Source organism: Poeciliopsis prolifica, unplaced genomic scaffold, assembly GCF_027474105.1.
Source record: "Poeciliopsis prolifica strain line A6 unplaced genomic scaffold, Auburn_PproV2 SCAFFOLD011, whole genome shotgun sequence".
In the NCBI taxonomy this organism is placed as follows: domain Eukaryota; kingdom Metazoa; phylum Chordata; class Actinopteri; order Cyprinodontiformes; family Poeciliidae; genus Poeciliopsis; species Poeciliopsis prolifica.
Window position 1 is genome coordinate 7,976,445 of NW_026562386.1, and position 21,960 is coordinate 7,998,404.

The 21,960-nt window shown below is 37.7% G+C and overlaps 4 protein-coding genes across 4 annotated transcripts; 3 read left to right on the forward strand and 1 right to left on the reverse strand.

The window, feature by feature from the left end:
• Nucleotides 1-372: 372 nt before the first annotated feature.
• On the reverse strand, nt 373-4,729 carry LOC129364289 (retinol dehydrogenase 13-like). Its single transcript, XM_055036843.1, has 7 exons — nt 4,475-4,729; nt 4,015-4,155; nt 3,051-3,242; nt 2,769-2,930; nt 2,567-2,683; nt 2,262-2,466; nt 373-2,088 (listed from the first exon to the last, which is right to left on the reverse strand). The coding sequence occupies exons 1-7, from the start codon at nt 4,548-4,550 to the stop codon at nt 1,992-1,994; spliced, it is 990 nt and encodes a 329-aa protein (XP_054892818.1). The 5' UTR covers nt 4,551-4,729; the 3' UTR covers nt 373-1,991.
• A 1,699-nt stretch (nt 4,730-6,428) lies between these two features.
• Nucleotides 6,429-9,605, forward strand: tmed3 (transmembrane p24 trafficking protein 3). The gene is made up of 3 exons (XM_055037110.1): nt 6,429-6,668; nt 7,391-7,636; nt 8,500-9,605. Exons 1-3 carry the CDS (start codon nt 6,525-6,527, stop codon nt 8,731-8,733), a joined length of 624 nt encoding a protein of 207 aa, XP_054893085.1. The 5' UTR covers nt 6,429-6,524; the 3' UTR covers nt 8,734-9,605.
• Nucleotides 9,606-14,708: 5,103 nt separating this feature from the next.
• LOC129364348 (mesoderm posterior protein 1-like) lies at nt 14,709-15,572 on the forward strand. Its single transcript, XM_055036927.1, has 2 exons — nt 14,709-15,422; nt 15,519-15,572. Exons 1-2 carry the CDS (start codon nt 14,709-14,711, stop codon nt 15,570-15,572), a joined length of 768 nt encoding a protein of 255 aa, XP_054892902.1.
• A 5,441-nt stretch (nt 15,573-21,013) lies between these two features.
• mespaa (mesoderm posterior aa) lies at nt 21,014-21,839 on the forward strand. The gene is made up of 2 exons (XM_055036928.1): nt 21,014-21,661; nt 21,756-21,839. Exons 1-2 carry the CDS (start codon nt 21,014-21,016, stop codon nt 21,837-21,839), a joined length of 732 nt encoding a protein of 243 aa, XP_054892903.1.
• The last annotated feature ends 121 nt before the right edge of the window (nt 21,840-21,960 follow it).

Consider the following 21,960-nt stretch of genomic DNA (forward strand, 5'->3'; position numbering starts at 1 on the left):
CATATTTAAGTTACAGTATAATTAAAACCAATAAAAAATAAAAAAAAATAGAGAATGAGATGACATACAGATAGTTTTGCTTTATAGAAATTGCTATGTATGAACTGCAGTAACATTCAAATATTTGAGTCAGAAAAATCATTACTATTAAAAGAAAGCTCTAGTTATCAGATTAATAATCCTTCCAAACATTTCTTTCATTTTCAATTTGAACATTTGAATCTAATTTTTTTGGTTAAAATACCCAAATATATATGATATAATTTAGGATGAAAAACATATAACAAAATTAGAATAGCCTGATTCAAATACACAACTTTGACAAAAACTGAGAATGTCTTTACATTTGAGATCTACAAACTGACACAAAAATGCCTCTTTTCTTTGGACTTTTATTAGTGAGAATATTACACTCAGTTACCATTACCACACACAGAAAATCTTTATATCAAAGGAATAAAAAAGAGCCTTGCCCTAGCATCGCAAACATTATCTCATATTAGGGCGAGCTGTGCAATCCTCTTGGCTGTATTTCTTCTTCCAATCTGTTCTGCGCCCCAGAGACGTTTACATTCTCAGGATCTCATCTCTTCTAAAGTGCAACAATCCTCCAAGCGCTGTCGTCACGGGTCAAGAGCTATTTCCTTTACAGAAACCTCTTGCTTCACTTTTTTTTTTTTTTTTTTTACTTCTTGAGCGGACATAGAACTGAACATAAAACTAAAAGTTGTCTTCTTTTGTAAAATACCGCCAATAAAGGTTTTAAAGCCTTCATTGTTTCTTGTGTATTCTTGAAAATCTGTAGCTTTGCTGTGAATTTAAATTGTTAATAATATTGCTTTGTGAAAGCATCCACAATCATCTAAATAATGGAACATTTGAGTGATAAATAGGAGTGTCAAAGTATATGGAAAGATAAGGCATAATTGCATGATAAATACCCAAATACTGGGTACAGTTCTTCATTCATATATTCATAAATGACTGTTTTAGTTTCCACAAATAAACCAGTTGGTGCTCACTGTTGCTTTATCACAAAAAAATTAAATATTTTTGATTACATAAAATAAGTCTCCAAACTTCTGTATTGTTAAGATCTTGTGCTTCTTAAACTATATCAGTGCCCTTACCTTAATAATCAAACAGCTTTAATATGTGCAATGGTTTCTTCTGATGAGATCTGATAACATTAGCAAAACAGGTGAGTAACATGGATATTTATGGAATATGAAAGCTAGTTGAGCTTTGCTTTGTCGCTGCAGGACTCTCCAGTGACTAGAACATTTTAAACTTGGAAGGAAGAAATCTGGTGATAACAATATGTTGCCTTACAAACTCTTCCAAAAGTAGTTTACAGAACTATCCAACTCTTTCTAGTCTGAGGAACAATGGTTGATTTGTGTTCTGCTGCTTTTTTATACTTTTTTGCTGTTTTAATTTGTTGCCTATAGCCTTTTGAGGAGCCTAAGTTTGATGGATGTTTGATTGAAACAGTCACATGTCTAACGCTTGAACTGCTTTAACTAACATTTTTTATTGACTAATGTTTTCTATTGGTATTAAACAGATCACAAAAAAGCCTTATGTCCATCCTCTTGACTACAAGACCTATGATGTCCTGTATCTGATAAATCTGAGTGAAAACATCAGACTGTCACAGTTTGGCAAGAACACATGTATTCTTACACCTCTAATACAATAAAAGAAAAAAAGATTATGCTTACATAAATTGTTTGTGATATAAAAATAAAGCTTAGCACCTCTTTATGGCAAGTGTTGCTTCAATAGAATAAGAGCAAATAGTGCAAATAATTGTGCTGGCTGAAAGCATTTAAGTGCTTTGAAATACAAGCATGTGAAAAATCTTAATTAATGCAAATACCCATTAGTGATTAAAAAAATATATTAAATTGAAGCTCTTTGTACTCCCATGTAAACAGGGTTACCGACTCCAGTGGAAGGAAGTGGCTACTGAAGTGAGGAAGCCATGTTTAGGAAAGACCGACCATGGAGGCACTGAGGTCCCACAACCTTTTGGCAGCAGCGTCATCTAGAGCTGGAGCTGCAGGCTTTTTGCGAGCACAGTCGCTGTACATGGGAAAAAATAAAGGGAAAAAATTTAAGAAAATGTCAGCAGAATTTTATCCTTCTTTTTATTGTGCAAAAAGACAGAAACAAAAGGTGTGGCTAAATTTCAACTAAGTCAAAGCAGATTTCCCCAAAAGTTACTGTTATCAAAATCCATGTTCACTTGCACTTGCCTATAGTAGAGGCCGCTCTCGTTTGCCAGACTCTCCTCCACAGCACAGTAGATGCTGGTTTGGGCTCCTTCCCAGGGATTTTTAACAATCATCATCAGGACTGAGGCAATCATCCTTTTCCACCAAGACCAATGAGGGAACAGGTGGCGACCTAACTCAGTGCGAATCAGTCCAGGGTGAAGACTGTACACCGTCACACCGGTGCCTAAAAAGAACCCGTTATATATAGTGTTAGCCACAACATGAGAAAACAATTAATGTGTTTTCACAAAGCTCTGCAAAACAGGGATGCACTGTATGTGTACCTTGCAGTCTTGCAGCCAATTCCCTGGCAAAGAGAATGTTTGCCAGCTTGCTTTGCCGATAGCTCACCAAATTATCATAGTTTCTATCTAGGTTAATGTCATCAAAGTGAATGCGACCTGCAATATACAAGTTTTTCGGTTCAGTGAATTATAATATATGCAGAAAATAGCTCTGTAAAACTCCATAGTAATACCATATGACCTGTAACGTGTGCAATGCTTGCAACAACAACAACACGACTTGGAGCTGATTTCTTCAACAGGTCAAGAAGAGAATTGGTGAGGAGAAAATGTCCCAAGTGGTTGACACCAATCTGCATTTCAAAACCATCTTCAGTCTTCCACTTAGGACACATCATAATGCCTTGGTGATAAGAAAAACAACAATTAAATTTATGATACTAAACTACCAGCAAAATAATTTATTGTGCCTTCTGAAGAGTATGTCTGCTGCAGGAAGGACAAACTTAGAAGTGCCACAGACCTGCATTGTTAATAAGGATGTCCAGGCGTTTCTCATTCTCTTGGACGTACTCAGCTAGCTCCCTGACAGACTTCAGTGAGGCCAGGTCCAGTTTCTTTACCAAAAGGTTATTGTTCCCAGTTTTTTGACGAATTTCATCTGCTGCACAGTAGGCTTTGGGAATGTCTCTGCAGGCCATGATCACTCTGGCACCTTGGCAAAAAACATAATAAAATTATTTAATAGCAACACTGAGCTATAGATAGGTGTGTGTGCTTGCACTGCGACTCTTTTTGCAGAATTATGAGTGTTATAATATGATACAATAGTTACTAATGAGAAAGGATATCAAAGATTTTAATCAGTTGGTAGATTTCTAAACTTTTGTGTATTTTTCAGAAGTACACAAAAACATCTCTTCATCTGACTGAAGAGATGTTTCAGTATCTCTTCAGTGAGATGCTGAAACATCAGCCAGCTGGCTGAACAAGAGTACTACACTGTTTCCTTACTTACAAGTTATACACATGAAAAGATAATCCTGGCTGCAAAGAACCCTGTGTCTTTTACTCTTTTTGAGACTGTGAAGCTGAACTTGAACCAAATAAATGCTCCTCCTCTACAGAAATTGATGACAGGCTGAAACGATAAGTCAGCCATTTGATTTAGGTCTGTTACAGAAGGGGCCCATTTCAAGGTTGCACAATTCAAGGATTAGAGTTAGAGACCACCCTTACATTTGCATCAGATGGTTCCAGGGCAGCTGATGATCAGCTGCATGGATGGAGGTAGGAGGCACTGCCATTCTTTACCAATCCAATAATGTATGACAATGATGTATGACAATATAATTTTTAGTTTATGCAGCTTTACTTTCATGTCAGAAAGCTGCTCTTACTGTTTCATGGTATTTCCATCTCCTTTTTGTGTGAAAGAAAACAAATAAACCCAAAAATCCCTTCTTCCTCTCCACAGAACATCTCACCCCTCTGAGCCATATCCATGGCTGTCACTTTCCCAATCCCAGTGTTTGCTCCTGTAATCAGGACTGTTTTGCCATCCAGCCTGGCCTTGCTCCGACAAACCCCTCCTGCCATCCATCTTCGCAAACCTAGAATCCCTATTCCTATGATAAGGAGAAAAGACGTTAACAAAAGATTTTATAGAATTGCATGTGATCTGGTATGTTTTAATTAGTGATAGATTACCACACTCATCCTAGTAGATATTTCACTTCTTTGATAACAACTGTAAAAAGATTACAGTGTTTGTCTCTGTTGTGATAAAATAGAGGAGCATGAACTGTTGTGGGTTCAAAGTACAATTTACTTTGACATTTGACCTCCATAGTGTGCATTCTGCACAGATGCCCTTTCTACTTTAAAAATAGCAGAAATCACCAAATGTTTCAAAACATGTGCTAAAAAAACATGAAAAAGACTTACCTGCAACAGCAGCGACTGTGAGACCCGTACGATGCGTCTCTACGAAGTCCTTCAGAACCTCTGCGTAGTTCTGCATATTTCAAGAACCTCTAGAAAAACTAAAAGCTGTGAAAAATTATAACTGATGCAAACTTGAACTTAAAACAATTTTTTAACATTAACTTTAAATTCTCTGGAAGAGAATTATGTCAAACCATTAAAAAGTTGCGGTTTCCCCTTCTTTATCGCAATGCTCTTAGTTCGCATTGAACTATCCAGGGTATTACGTAATGAGTACTTATAAACGGGAAAGGGGACGCTGAGGGCATTTGGATGGGATTTTCAGAATAAGACTCTAGATAACATGGAGATATTTTTGGTGCAAAAGTATTTATACTTTGCAACTGTGAAGGAGCAAAGGCAGACAAAAATACTACTGCAATTTATGAACAGAAATATGACCATATCTGTGCAACTTAAGCTGTGTTAATCATGCCTGCATTCAAATTTAAGCTGCTTTTTAGATGGACAAATACATGTTCAATTGTTTTGTTTTCCCTCCATAATTGTAATTTTTAAAACAAAAGAACAATTTTTGAAACAGCAAAACAAAGCACATTGTTTCTGTCAGGAAACCTGAAACACTGTTAATAAATTGGAATTATTGAGGAAAGTGAGGTTAGATTAAAATCACAAATATTGGCACAAACGTGTTCGGTTGTTTCTCTGATCTCTCTCTGATCCTTTGTCTCCAGAGGTTATTGTGAGATGCAGTATACATTTAATGGTTGCATTTGATTCTTAATAATGCTGTAACAACAGAAATTGTTCCCCAAATAGTTTTCTCTACAAAATGCTGTAGTCTGGTTTGTGTTTCTGGACACAACTCTCTCTGAAAACACTTTGCTCTACATTTAGCCCCTTCAAAGCTGACCCACATTTGCACTGGACATTTTCGTATGAAATAAGTCAGTGTGAGCAGGAGAGAGACTCCTCGATTTAAAAGTTATAATGGCAGCAGAATTGGATCTGAAAATATGAACATTTCTTGTTTCTCCAAGCAAAAGATGTTGTGTTTTTAAACATTAAATATCAAAAAAATACAATCAAGCTCAAAAATGTCTCCTTTTTTACGCAACAAACAGTACATATTTAAATTTCACATTTTGAAATAAACAATCAATAACTTATTCTGTTGTTGTTGTTGTTTTTCCACATCTGTTGTAGAGCTTATTTCCACGACCTCTAATTCTGGGACCAACATCATCATGTGACTGTAGGTGGCGCTGTTTCTGCTCTGCTCATAAGATATTCGGGATGGCAAAGCTGAAGCGAACAGTACGTCTGATTTCTGACTGTATCCACGGAGCCATGGAGTTTTCGTTACTTTCGCTACTTTCTGTTGGTGAGTTGACGTTTGTAAATATAAAAAGAAAGTCAAACCAATTGCTATTGCAATTAGAAAACAAGAAAAATGGGTTTGTTGATATTTGTAAAATAAGACTTAAAAATTGAGTTGGATCAAAAGAGTAAGTATCAATGTGTTTGAATGTGAATGTTTGAAGTAAGCAAAATAAGCTGAACAGACTAAACTAAGAGATTGTAGTTATTCCTGTTTAAAAATAAACTCAAATCACTTTTTTATTTTAACTATTGTTGCTTATCACTGGATTCCAATAATATTATCAAATTACAAACAAATGGATGTGTTTTTACCTAGATAGGTTAAAGGCTTGTTTAAATTTAATACTTTAGCAATCGGGCCATGTTGTGCTTTTATTTTGAAAAGATAGCCCTAAAAATGCTGTCAAATGTGGGAGTCGTCTTGTTGACTCAAGGCTTTAATTTATCTCTCAAAAGATTTATTCTTTATAAAGTTTCGTTAAGAATTACTTAACGAGGTTTATTTTTTAAAAAATAATAATAACAAACAACAACAAGTAAGTAAATAAGCAAACCGGTTCCCGGAAGTTCTTCGAGGTGGCGCCACGTCAGAGCTTCTCCTCTGTCACCGTCATTTGCAAACAGCATTTCTTTAGTCTTCTGCGCTTTGGTAACATTTTCTTTCACCATGCTCAGGCTGGGACTGCGCTGCTTTCTGCTGCATGTCGCTTTGGTTTTTGGGACGGAGCTCACGTTTGAACTCCCTGACAACGACAAGCAGTGCTTCTACGAGGAGTTATACAAAGACGTGAAGTTTGACATAGACTTCCAAGTGAGTTACCTCTCGACCTTCTTGTATTTTGAAAAGTCGTTCTTTAAAAGGAAAAAAAGGAAAAAAAAAAAAGTATTAAAATATGATCTGCATTATTGTTGAGTGTTACAAACATATGTTACAGGCAGGAGCGTTTCTAACATAAACTGCAACGGGGCATTGAATTGAAAAAAGTCCTGACCCAAAATTCTCTCTACTGTAGCCTATATAAACTTTAATTTTCCATGTTTGGGCATGTACTTTTGAACATTTCCAAAATGTTCTGCACTTTCACTGGCTTCACGTGCTGTCTTTCCTTGTATTTTGCTTCCAAATAACAGACTTTTGGATTATCTTTTAAAATGGAAAAAATAGGCCAAACTCATTCCTGAAGAACTGGTGTCATGTGTGTTTTTGTTTTGTTTCCCTGGTTCACACCTGAATCAAACAATGGGGCCTTCATAGAGCTCCTGCAGAACTTCGAGGCATGCTTAGGAGATTCAGTTATTTGAGTCTGCTGTTTTGGAGAAGGGATGCATCAAAATCATACATGACACCAGCTCTGGTGCAACACCCTTGCTTTGTTGCTTAATGGTCACAGCTTTTTATTGGAATTTGAAGGGGATTACCGGAGCAAAGAACTATTCTAGTCGATGTGCCCAAGGGAACTGGGTCTGGCAGCACTGTAAATATCTTGTCATTGACAGGTTTTGTAAACTAATGTTTACATATTTATGTTTCAGGTTATTTCAGGGGGCAACTACGATGTGGACTGCTTTGTCACTGATCCCCAAAACAACGTCCTGTACAACGAAAGGAAAAAGCAGTATGACAGCTTCTCTCACACCACAGCCATGCAGGGAGTCTACAAGGTCTGCTTCAGCAATGAGTTTTCCACTTTCACACATAAAATTGTGTACATGGACTTCCGGCACGGAGAGGAGCAACCTCTCCTAGAGAAAATGAGCAGCAGCACAGCGTTGACTCAGGTAGGTCTGGGGATCTTGGTGTTTGGAAACTATCCTAGAAGACAAATATGTACGTTTTTAGTATGACTGAGTCGGAGACCACTGAGGCTAGAAAAAATAAGAGTCAATTTAATGGACACAAAACAAATAAATATTATTAAATTAACCTTGCACAATATACATTTTTTAAAATATGTTAAACACATGATGTCTCTATTTGCTCCATTAACAATCTGTTCGGTGGCATGTTAAATACAATGACTGCTGTTCAAAACACTTTGATCATCTTTGATTTGATGGCTTATGCAGCACCAGGGTTAAAACATACTGGGTTCAGCAGTGGGACACTTCAGAAGAACTCCACTAGGTGGAGACAAAGTTATTTTGATGTATTTCAGTAGTAAATTAACATTTTCTTCCGTTGCTTATATCGCGATACTGTACTGTTAAAGGAGTTTACTATTTCAAAACACTCCAACATATTAGTCGAAACTGAGTAGCTTTATACAACTTTGAGTGTCAAATCATAGCAGGTCTCATGAAGGCATCACTATTTGACAATAGAAGCACTAAAGAACACAATATAAGTTTGTCTTTTATTTATAATTTCTTTATTTAGGGAGAAAATATCCAATATCAAAATTGGATATTTTGATATTGGATGTAAATTTTTCTGGCTTTGACTTAAGTTTAGATTTCTCAAATCTTAAGAGTAAAAATGTATATTTTTATTTTCAGTCAGAGATCAGTCTTTGTTTTCTTCACTGCAGGAACATGTATATCTTAAGAGTTTTCGAAATTGCCTTAATACTGCTGTGTTGGCAATTTCCTATTGTGAATGTATTTCTTTTGTTCTGATCCTTATTTCCATGTCCTGCTTTCAGTTGGAGTCGTCCTGTGTTGCCATTCATGAGGTCTTGAAGGTGGTGGCTGACTCGCAGACATGGTACAGGCTAAGAGAAGCCCAGGACCGCACAAAGGCAGAGCACCTGTTCGAGCGGGTGACATACTGGTCAATCGGAGAAACTGTTCTATTGTTTGTCATCGGTGTTGGTCAAGTAATGCTTCTAAAGAGCTTCTTTAGTGAGAGAAAAGGGTCAGTGGCAGCCACCACTTAATAGTCATCTTGATCTTCCATGGGTATGAACATTTTCCAAGTGCCAGCTTTCATTTGGTCAGATGCACATAAAGTATGATTTTTTTTTCCTGTTAACTGGATTCAATAGTTTTTTGTTTTTTTTTCTGACTGCTCAAATAGAATCCTCAAACTTGAATAACTTTTTGTTAACAAGCAGAATGTAAAAGCACGGTAGTTTTTTTTAAAAGTATAGTTCTTATGTTGTCATTTAATAGAAGTGAAACATGATTATTGTCAAAGTTTCACCCCGCAGCTAGATCAAGTTCTAAATGTGGAAAATAAATAAAAACCAAAGAAAGATTGTGAATGTCAGTTGAGATTGTTTTACTCTGTGATCTTAATGTTTTTGGGGTGCACCTATTGCAGTTTTCAGGCCGATCACTGATATTTCAAAAGCCTAGCCCGATGATTCAGATTATTTTTTTGTCTGATAAATCACTAAATATCGCAACTCTTTAAGTTGGCAACAGTACGGTGACTGTTACCAATCACACATGTGCAGGCCTGAAATACAGCAGCTGATTTTCAGACATTTTGCTAAGATTGGTTTCACTACCAAAATTCAAGAAATTAAGGCCAATTTGTCGGTGTATCCTTGTTGTAACAAGTTTTGAGATGTCACGTCGTGTTTTAGAAGTATTGTTTTTTGTTGTTGCTGTGATTCTTATTAACTGTATTTCAATGTCTGTCTTGTTTCAACTGCTTGATTTGTGTGTTTTTGTTTGTCATACAAAGAACAAAGAGTAACCACATATGACTTGTCTGTTATATTGAGCTGGAAACACAAACTAGTTTGAGATTAAAATCTAGGTGCCAAAGCTGTTCAATAAAATTTTCAGAAGGAACCTTTAATTAATTTTTTTTTTGTATGTTTAATTTCTTTCTTTTCACTTTTTAACTGCTGCTTTTATTTCAGGACATATTTGGTCATTGCATGTCCCAAGTCTACAGGTAAATAAAGATTATGCACATCAGTCTTAATTTTTTTAGGAAATGGGTGCCTTTTAAAATGTATTGTTTGAATTCCTGTGAAGTTAAATGAAAAGCCTATCTCAAGACATTCTGGTAAATCAGAAGGGGATTTGTAGTTTCATGTGACTAAAATTTTTAATTTAGGAACAATTGTAAGACTTTGGTGACTTTTGTTTTGTTTGCACTGGCTGCCAAAACATTTCATTGAAGGTTTTTTTAATTGTGAAAACAGATGGACGGGAAGTTTCAGCACCATGACTGGTCATGGGTTTTCATGATCAGTTGAATTTGTTTTCCCTAAGTAAGGAAAAAATATAGCAACCTTCTTTAGTCCCCTAACCAACAGTGTGCAACAGGTGAGGGAGGGGCATTTCTGTGTTACTCTATGCTATGCCAATAAGCTTTGATTTCTTTGCATGTAATTAAAAATACTTTAGTCACACTGTTGAAAGGATGATAGCAAGTGATTTTGAAACATTACCTTTATACATGTTGGGTCTAAGTATGAGTATGTATGGGGCTGTTTCAAGAGTGCAACTAAAATGTTAGTTTTAACGAGAGGATTGAAGTATTTCCTTGAATAATTTTTTAAGACAAGTCTCGGAGCAGAACATGTTCATTCCCATGTCACAGGTAGCTGTGTGACTGGAGGACTTGTAAAAACATGGCAGCACAAAAGTGTGATCAAGTACCGGTAGTAGGAAGATGTTTACTCTGCCTGAGGTGTGAAAAACACCCAGCTCATCTGTCCAACAAGATTATCAGGGGTTCTAAGGACTGGAATGTTCTCAATTAAGTTAAAATATAACCATCCATACAGTCTTGGACTGAAATTTGACATCAGTGCTGTCTTATTGGACATTAAGTTTGAGTAAGTTTTGTCAGTCATCATTTTATTACAGTTGGATATCAAGAAACACGCACAACTGTTGAAAATCATGATTTTACTAAAATCATATTTGGACTATTACTCCAAGAAAACAATTTTGCTTAATTCCTCGAGTCATTTGTTCTCTTTTTGCAAGTCTTGCTGTTTTACGCCGGGTTAAATTTACTGTCCACCCCTGGCTGACCCTTCCAGCCCCAGCAATGTTTCACACCAAGGGTGCAAAATGTGTCCCCCAGACCTGCCTCCCCACCCACTGAAATATGTACACACACAAAACAGTTACAACAACACAATGAAGCTGACAGAAATACCCCAACATCACCGAATACATTTTATAAGCATTTTAGTCGACTCGTTTTGTGATTATTTCAAAATTGTGAAGCCTTACTGAAATATGAAAGCAGTATAACATAAAATTAACTAGCATAACTGAGATTTTAACAATAGCTTGGGTTTAATAATGAAGCCTCTGACATATTTGTCAACTTTAAAGCTTCAGCATAATAAATAAAAATGCAGACAATAGCTACAATAGCAAAAGCAACATATATAGTTAGTTTATTCCTTCATTATCTCCTACATAAAACAATGGTTTCAAGGATTTGTTGTGAAATGGTCATAATTTGAAAAAAATAACAAAAAACTTTTGGGTCCAAAGAAATTCTATCAGACATTAACTGAAATCATCCCTGATTGTTCAGTTTGAAAAATGTAATAAGTACTACTTTGGGTCATTATGGAAATGTTTCTGTTCATATGACATGTTTACATTAGATCTTTTCAAAGTTTGACTTAGTCATAAGGAGCTGACAAGATATTTGTCAAGGTTACTTTGGTATGAACAATACTTTACCCTGTAGGCTAAAGACGTGGTGGCTGCAAAAAATGAGGCTTGTCCATTTCCAAAACATTTATAAAACCTTAGCATCTACAGTGAGAAACAGCTTATAGTGACAGTAGCTCTCAAGTTTGTCTTAATAAATTCTTGGCTCAAAAAACTGGCCAAATTCTACATTGTCTTGGAAAAGTTTTCAAGTTTGTTTCGTTACTGAATAGAATTCTGGAGTATGTTCCTAAAAGCTGCACATGCCTTGACCCAAGCCATACCATCTGCATGTTCATAGTCCTTTTGATGTATAAACCTCCACACCAGTCTCCAGACTGTTGCAGCTTCTACCAGGTTTTCTTCCAGGATTGTACAGAATGTCACTGCATCCATCTTCACACCAACTCTGATCATCTTCCATGTCCCCTTTGAAGAAAAGCTTCACCTTAGCATGATGTTGTTGCCATGTTACAACATGTGAATGGTGTTATCAAAACATTTTTAGTTTTCATCCAGATCTCACCTTCCTTCACATGATTTCTCCTTGTGACAAACTGAAAATGGAATTTCTCCCAACAAGGGCTTTCTCCTTACCAATCTTTGGAATATTGGAAATATTTTTATTTTCTTTCTTATTGCATTTACATTTGCGGCTCCTGTCAGTTTAGCAGGATGGTTATGTCTTGGTAGCTTTGCTGTTGTGCCATACTCCTTTCATTTTTGGGTGCTGGTATAACTAAATAATGCTCTGCAAGATGATTAGAACTATAAATATTGTTTTATAACCTACCCTCATCTAGCAAAATTTCAATTAGTTTCAATAGTGAGTTGTAACGTATCTTTTATAATTGATCCAACACACAATTTCTTTTGATTTCTGCCAGCGCATGCAGCATCTTAGAGGTCAAAGTGGGGTTGACGGTACGAAGGAGACCCAGACAGGTGGCAAGTAGCCCAGCCTGTGAGGCTGCTGTGGGTGGGCGTGCACCCGGAGGTGCCAAACTCCCAGCCTGGCTCCCACAGCCTCACCTCAGTCAAAATGCCTAAAAGGGCCGAGCTGCGGGTTCAGCTCTGGTTCACTCTGCCCTCAGTGTGACACAGTGTGCATACAACTCTAAGTCTGTTATGGTACATGGTATGGTAGTATGAAAACTCCCACTATTTTCTTAATTCCTGTATTTTGAGACATCTGGAACAGCCAAAGAAACTGATGTCCAGTCCTGTGCATAAATCCAAAGCAGGACTTCAGTTCTCAGAAAATTACCAAACGAGTTAATCTAGGCAGATTTATTTTTAAAAGGTTTAACATCAAATAAAAGGAATATGTTTTCCAAAATGGAGATTCATTAAAATATTCAATTTGTCTAGAAACTTGTGCACCATCTCCAACTTGTGGAAAAAAAACCTTGTCACTGTCTTCATAGACAAACATCTCATTCAGAGTTGTTGTTTAACTTCAACTGTGCTTCGACAGAACTACTGCAAAGATTCAAAGTTAAAGTCACTACTGGTGTGTCTTCCATTTATAAAATGCAATCCTACTACGAGCTTATCTCAGTCAAGAAGAGTGGGAAGACGGGGACAGAGTGGGGTTACCAGTCCAGAGCTCCTGCTTCTCACCACTAAGGTGTGAGGCGACACCTCCAGACTCATCAGTTCTCAGCAGTGTGAAACCTTCACACCTCTCCCTTAATTAGATCATTTTAGGCTTCATTAATCCTCGTCATATTTGTATTTGCATCTTTAATCATTTAATGCATCCATTTAAAGCCAAGAAGTACAAAACAGCACGTCAGAAGTGTGAGGTTCACCTTCATTTTTGAGCTCATATCAGTGTTGCACTGACGATGATGATGTTGTTGCTACTGCTGGTAAAAATTTGTGGGAAGTAAATTGTAGAAGATCATCAGATTAAGGAGATGGTGTCAGGTTCAAATTTGGGAGTGAAAAGAGGTCAAAGGCAAGGAAATGTTGACCTTTTATCTCCCCAGCATGATGGCAGATTTAAATTTATAGCTTGTGAGGAATAGCATATATGCTTTACTTTACTTACTACTGCAAGTGATGATAGCAAGAAAAGAATGAAAGCAAATCTGCTCAAAATCTGTTTAGCTTTAATGAGCTGGAGGTGAATAAATCTGCATGTGCATCCTCACTTTAACTTAAATGTTTAACCTTCTGCATGCTTTCAACAAGTCCAGCATCTGTTTTTCGCAGATTCTGCCTCAAACCTTTTGTAAATGAAAATGTTTATGTAGCTCCATGGTGTGTCCAGTTCATTTGCTCTAGCTCATGCTGGGAACAAAAAAAAAATAACTTCTTTCCATGGAAACATGGAAACATCTGTAGCCAAATGGGATCTTGGTGATGCTACTAACTCATGTTACCAGCTTTGTTGTGTTGACGTTTTTAGAGAATTGCATACAAACTCATTTGTGTTACAATTGAAGTCCAGATTGAAATCAACAAAAGATTTGTGGCAAAACTTAAAAACATTTCACAGCCGTTTTCCATTTAACTTGTCACAGGCTGTTCTGCAAAGAAGACGAATCACAGTTTCTAAATGTGTAGCACTGGCAGCATCATCCATCAAAAACTTGCACTGAAAGACAACTGTATAAAATAGATTGCTGAATAAATACCCCAGATTTGTAAAAAGAATTGAAAACTATGAATCCTTTTTACCCCCACATCACATTTGTGTTTTTTGCTCTATTAAACACTGAACTAGAAAACATAAAAGCACAAAACATAAACAAATTAATGCAAGCTTTTGCAAGGCAATGTGCTCAGAATTTGTTTTTTTTCTGTGGATTAATTCTTTACAGCTGACCTCAGCTGTTCCAAAATGAACAAAGTAGAAGATGATTCACAAACAAGACGCTGAACATGTGCAGAATGCATCGGGTGTCCTGGTGAGACAAAACCCAGAAAAAATATAAATGTTTGTTGTTTTCAGCAGGAGTCAAAATTCACACTTCCACTCCTGGAGCTGGACTTTCCCAGAGCACAGAGAGAGGCTGCAGCCGAAAGCGAGGCACTGTGAGAGGGTCCTACTGCTGGAGCGTGTGTTGTAGGTGTGTGTGTGTGCGTGTGTGTGTGTGCTTAGGGGCAGTGGCCTCTGCCTTAGACAGCGTGTAGTCAGAATCTGCAGAGGTGTCACTTCACACCTCTGCGGCCTGGCCTGGACTTATAAACCAGTTGCAGAGAGTTCAGCAGCACTCACAGCTTCCCAGTTCTTCCAGTCAGACTGAGTTACTTTAACAACATGGATACCTCCTCTGTCCCTCTGCTTGACTACAACCTGCAGTACCAGTGGTCCTCTGACACGGACCTTTCCAGCATTTCATCACCAGAGACGCTTTCGCCAGTCCTGTCCATGGATTCCAGCCTCTCCCCCAACTACCAGCAGCCTCCACAGTCCACTCCCAAAGCAGCCAAGTGCCTCAAGTCCTCACCTTGCTCCCTGCCTGGACGAGGCCGGAAGACGGGTCGGAACACCCGGATTCGCAGCAAGCAGAGGGAAAGCGCCAGTGAGAAGGAGAAGCTGAGGATGAGGGATCTGACCAAAGCTCTGCACCACCTCAGGTCCTACCTCCCACCTTCAGTCGCACCTGTTGGGCAGACTCTGACGAAGATAGAGACGCTCCGTCTCACCATCCGCTACATCTCCTACCTGTCAGCTCAGCTGGGCCTGAGTGAGGAGGTGCTATTTCAGAGGAGGGAACAAGCGGACACCTCAGCCAGTGACACGTCCTCTCCTGATCTCATTAGCTACTTTCAAAATTCATCCGCTGGAAAACACATGCAGAACCAGAACCCGTATCCCAGCCTGTGTTACAGCCAGAACACACCGCTGCATTCTGGGCATTGTAGTATTGGAGTGAATCAGTTGAGAATGCAGTTCGGTGAAGGCCCTCAGGGAGACATGAGCGTGGATGCAGCTCTGCAGTCACCTCCAGCATCCCAGCCCTCTTGTCAGGTTTGTAAACATTTACTCATTCACATCACCGTTATGTTTAATGCAACGACATATTTTGTCCATTCTAACACATTCACTCTGTCTTTTTTCAAACAGATGTGTGGCAAAGACTTCTGCATCCCACTTGTGCCAAGAGACTACTGGGGCTGACCTCTCAGTGACCACAGAGCCAAACCCCTTCAATGATTTTATTGTGTCATTGTGAATCCAGTAACTTATTTTGAATATATGCTTTTCTACCTTTTATTTATTTTGTCCTATTAAATATACCTTGTAAATATATGGCTAGCAGCTATTTCTTATATTTCCTTATGTCTCTATTTATAATAAAATGTTGAAATGCATTGCTATCTTTCTCAATTTGGTGTACAGGTTGGACCGAAGAGAGCACTTGGCATCACCAAATTCAGATGAAAGCTCCCTAACTCAGGGGTTGTCCAAACTTTTGTCACATGAGCCAAAATCATCAGCAATGTCTGCATCAATGTTGAATCTGTTTGCATTATTAAAGATAACCAGTTTAACAGTTTCTTTAGGACTCTGAAAAAAAATCCACAAAGAAAAGAAAATCTACAAAAATCAACAAAAAAAATACCAAAAAAATATACATATATATTCAGCACATGAACAGGAATTGGGTAATTTTTCTCTGAAAACACCTGCTGTATTTGGACAAGTTTAAAATTAAATGCAGAGATTGCTCCAAATATAAAGCAGATCTTGACACTAAAGCCTGCTTTAGAGTAAAAGTCTCTATATCATTAAGTCATATTTACTTTTATTCTAAGAAAATGGAAAAAGGTTGGTTATCAAAGAAAAATATTTTATGTTGATTCTTCGGATACGTGGGCATAAAGTAATAAAAAATAATGCTGAACTACAGTAAAATTCAGCGTAATTAACAGAAAAACCCTTCAGAAGTTAATAGGCAGCATTCAATTATTAAACAAAAAGAAAGACCGGCATGTTAGTTGCTGAGACAGGGTCAGGTTGGCTAGATTATCTGTTTGTCAGTCTTCACGTCTTGCAACAGATTTTCCATTGTGTTTAGGTCTGAACTGTGACTGGGCCGTTGTAGAATTATGTTTTGTTGTAATCCAGAGGCCTCAAACTCTATTGCTCCAGTAAAAAAAAAACACTAGGCACATCACTTATCTGTCCATCCGGCTCGTGTTCTCTCCATGTTCGACCCAGAAGGTCGTCGGCTGAGTTCCAGTCACAGCATGACAGTCTCTAGTTGAATCTAATGTCCACTGAGGATCTGTGTTCTGCAGCGACTCTCAGTCAAAGCGTTTAAACTTGTTTTTCTTCCAGCGGCCCACAAATCACTCATCCTCAGCATCCAATCATGTTCCTGCTATTAATATAATTATTTAATTCAGGTGTGATGAGTCAAAAGCACATTTCAAAGTTCAACTGTGGCTACCTGTAAAATGGAAAACTTCTGCAGGCTTCAACTGGTTTTCTTTCAGAATATAACTTTATTTTGCTCCGTCTATCTTCCTATCAACTTTAACAAAAAACATCACCATATCATTATGCCGCCTTCACCATGTTTCACTATTCTGATTGGTGTTCATTTCAGCTGTGTTAGTATTCTGACAACCAAAGTGTTTCGCTCGTATCCTGAAATGTTGATTTTTCTTTGTTTCTCCTACACAATTTGAGTCCAACTGCAAAGAGGACTGCTTTGATTTATTTTTCAATCTTGACATTGTCTTGTCAATCATCTGTGAAGGACAGAATTGTGAATCACAATATATACTTGTCATATCAACAGTCTGTCGAGCCCAAGATTTAAATCTTTGAAGCTCCTGGAGAGCTACCATAGGCTGCATGATTACTAGTGTGCATCCATGAAAGCAAAACTGTCTGAAATGCTAATGAATCTCTTTTTATGACTTTATAATTTTTGATTAACTTCATAAATACCTGGTGTCTGTTTTATTTAATGTTTGGCTTTATGAATATCTTAGTACTCTTTGTGGATTTCAATAAAATTATCTAAAAATTTATTCTGTTTATTTGCTATTTTTGAATTGTAGAAATCCAAAATATTTTTAAGCCATGGACTGACTTTAAAAAATTATAATTCATAATAATAATCAATAACAATATTAATTATAAGTTCCAGCATCAAAAAAATAATTAATAATAACCTATTGATGTTAATATTTTACAGTCGATAAACTGACCTTTTAAATATCGAAGCATGAAACTTCAGTCATATGGTTTGATATATTTCTGTCATTTTAAGTTTTATAGTACACATCCAACACTTTGATGGACATAAAAGAAAAGGTTGCAAAATACGACTGACTGATGGTTTCTCTGGGGAGGCTTCACGTCAACACGCTTGAATGTTTCTTCCCCAGTTGGCCACTAGATGGCAGCTTAAGGTCATAAGTCATGTTAGTAAAATAGTGTTCTAAACTCCAGTTTCACTCATTATATGTTTAGCGCATGCCACAGCAACAAAATATTAAAATAAATGTTCCCTTTCTGCTGCTAAGCTGTGCTTTTCTGACGCGTGTTAAAGAAATTACAGAACTTTTTATATTTTGTCCATGAAAAACACAAAGATTTGAACAAATCAATTGTTTTCAGAAGCATGTGTGGATTCTTAAATCCTTTCATTTTCTCCTGTCACACATCAAGCACAAAAATAACAAATTGTGTAGATTTATCACAAAAAGAAAACTCCATCTTTGTGAATAACACTTATTGAGCTAATTCCAGGCTGATCCATTGCTATGTTGTATTTCTTACACTCAACAAGGGTTCATCCTGAAAGTTGATGATTCTTTCTCACTTCTGAAGCATTTATAGGTCAACATTAAGTGGCTTGCACTTAATTAACTTAAAAAGTACTTCAAATCTTTTAAGTCCTGTGGTACACTCTGCTACATGAGCATTTTTCATATCAAAGATTTTCCTTCCTCTCAGTTTTCCAATGATATTCCTGCCAATGTCTGCTGGACAGCTTGTCAAGCCAGATTTTTTCCCAAAGTCAGTGTAAGCCATAACATTATAACCTTATTTTATCATGGGTATATTACTAAAATATTAGCATTTCTGAAATAGATTTTTAGATTTTAATTAGGTTTTCCTCAGAAACACTAAAATTAAAAGAAATAAACATGCCAGATGTATATTCCTCTGTGGGTAGTGATTCTTGCTCTTGCTACCTTTAAAGGATTTTTCTAGAAATACAATCTGCATGATTCAGAAATGCATAATTATGTTAGTGTTTCTATTTAGATTTTAGATGGCCTCCTTCTGAAGGGAAAGTAATTTGCAGAACAGACTTAGTGTTAGTGTTTATCTAGTTTATTTAGAGTTGCTTTGTTAATGAGGCATTGCAAACAGTGAGATCCTTGGCTCCGCTAAGTCTAGACTCGAATTCTCTCTCCTTTCTCTGACCTCCTGCCTCGATCATTCGCTAAAACCAGAGAGGTCTTTCATATTCATCAAGAGAGTGGATCAGCATATCAGCCTGGGAGAATTAGACCCCGTGTTTGATTTGCCACATACACACGACTCATTTGACTTGCGAGCAACCCTCCCAAACACTAACATACACACTTAAGTCAGTCATCACAGTGAAGCTAATAAACTCTCTGCTCCGAAGTAAACAGTGTCAGGGATAATGAAGACTAGGAGAGTTGGAATCCTCCATTTGAGAAGACAAAAAGACAGATAGATGTAATTATTCTGAAATTTAAAACAGGTTTATTGCTGATGGGGGGGGGGGTTTCAGTTTTTGTATTTAGATAGTTGCAGAACAGCATTCTCACTCACACAGAAACACGATAATGGCCGATGATAACCCATGAATAACAGAGTAAATAATGTATCTACAAAGAATGCCCTTCTGTTTGTCTTTACACCCACTGAAACTTTTCACATTTTATTGCACAGCCACAAAAATCTGAAACGTGTAATAAGGTAATAAAGCATTTTATTTTTTTCCTTGAATGAAGGATTGAACAGAATTCTAGGAGATGCTTCTGATATTGTTTCCTAAACTAACCAATATTCCTGACCGTTACATTTTATCGGGTCCTATTTTTCCTTTAGATGTTTATTTACATTTAAACGTCTGTTTTTCTTGTATTAGTGTGGCAGTGCAAAGCGGCGTAGCACCAGTTCACACCTCTTGCCAGGAGACAAATGTAACACAGCAGTTTGTGGGAAAGCAACTTGAGACTCAGCTCCACAGTAGAAGTGAAAACAAATCCCGTCAAAAGGACGTCACTGGACACAAAATGTTTGTCGAGCATTTGTAAAACTAATCTCCAATCTTTTTCCATCTGTGCTGCAGCATTTGTTCATTCCAGTTCAAAAGATTGTTTTTCTCTTGAACTGTTTGGGATACATATAATATTAAATGTGGCAAAAGTTTTTGAAAGATTTGTATTTATTTTCTATGTTGCAGAAAATTAAGATTTGAACTGAGGTTTGCAGACTCAAAAAATTCATGATGCTAAATTCACAATGACTGCTGTACAGTTTTGTTTCAACACGTTATGTATTATTGAGATGTTAGAGACAGACTGATTTATTGTAAGAGTAATTTCTGTTGATCTGGATGACCAAGGCACACAAATAATGAAAATCCAAAACTTTACTTCAACCAAAATCAAATAAAATTACACTGAAGTGGTATTTTGTTACATAAAACCTATTGTAGGGGATGGATAACAATGGGACTCAATAGATGACTTGCTGGAAAATCTGGTTGTTCGAAGCATATCAGAGGTTCAAGGTTCAGTTCAAGAGTTAGAGGAAAAATTACAAAGTATGAACTGCAACTGGGCTCGATGCTTTCTTTTCCTGAGATTAATCAGTGTTTTCATAGTGTTGCATATTGAGGCTTTAAATTGACAATTTGTCTGAAGACTGGTTGCATCTTTTCCATCCAGGTTCTGAGGCCTGAGACCAGCTGCTGGCCAAACAGCCGAAGGTGCTAATCATTCACACCTCCCAGCTGACATGGCACACTTATTCTAACCCAGTCTAAAAGGAGTAAAATGACAGGAAGGAGCAAGACCAAAGTATTCATTAATAAATATTAAGCAAGTTTTTCTTGATCTATGCAAACAGCATTCATATGCAACAAATAATGGGCCTAGCAGCTTAATATTTCATTCAGACTCAGCATACAATGATTCAGTTGAACTATAAAAAAAACAATATTTTTACTTTTGTGTTGCAAATCATTCCAGGGATTCAATGAATCTGAGTTTTCATGATAAACTCAGGCTTAAGGCCAGGCATGTGGCCCCTTCATGATAGTGTTATTTTCAAACACCTGCTGAAGCATGATGCACTAAAAGAGCCACATCACAGCGTGTACTGGAGCATGCCAGTTTCCCATGGGACCCCCTGGCCGAGGTGTCACTACTCCCAGAGCTCCTCAGGACCAGAGGTGGCTCCCAGGAGGTGACGCTTCACACCCCTCACCACATATATTGAGCAGCCTCCTTCTCTCTTCTCAATATCCAGAGCATCCTTCAGCAGAAACCCACTGACAGGCCAGCACCGCAGCATCAACCAACAAGGGGCCCACTGATACTTCAGCAGCGACTATGGAAATGTCCTACTGTTCTCCTCTCCAGCTTCAGGAGAACTCCTTCTTCTTTGATTCTGATCTTCTTCTAGAAAAGTCTCCAGCTTGTGATCCATCTGCAGATCCTGGTTATGTCAGCGCAGGCAGCATTCTCTCTCCTACCTCCTCTGTGGACTCGTTTTGCTTTTCTCCGGTCTCCCTTCAGGCCTTAGGAAAGGAGGAAGATGCCTTGAACTGTTTCCTCTTCAGCAGCACGTTGGAGCCTCAACCATCTCAACAATCGGAGACCGTCCTCAGCTCCAGACCTTCCTCTTCAACTGTCGTCCCCATGAAGAAGTCCAGGTCCAAGTATCCAAGTAAAAAGCGGCAGACTGCAAGCGAGAGGGAGAAGCTAAGGATGAGGGATCTGACCAAAGCTTTGCATCATCTCAGGACATACCTTCCTCCCTCCATGGCGCCAGCTGGACAGCTAACCAAGATCGAGACACTGCGCCTCGCTATTCGATATATTTCGTATCTGTCGGAGGAGCTGGGGCTCTGCCAGGAGGTGCTGGAGCAGAGGAGATCCTCAGACTTTGAGGAGCAGGCCCAAACCCTCAGCCAGTTCCTGGATCAACCAACAGCCATGAACACAGAGCAGCTGTCCTCTCTGCATCATTCATATCAGGTATAGTTACAAATTCTTTTTACATAAATAAAGACACCTCTCTATATATCTCTGTAGTACAGTAAAAATATCATTCTTTGTTGTTTGTTTTCAGGATTTCAGTGCAGGTTACTTCACCAGTGGGGAGTCCTGGAATCACCATGAACAATCAAAAGCTTTGGCATTCACTGGACAGTAGTGAATGCCAGTCTTGTGAAAGTCCTAATATAGGGACTGAACTTCTCAAGCTTCTAATTTTGAACCAATAATTTTCTGTTGTTTGTACATATGAATGTGTATTTATTAAGTTTCCACACTGT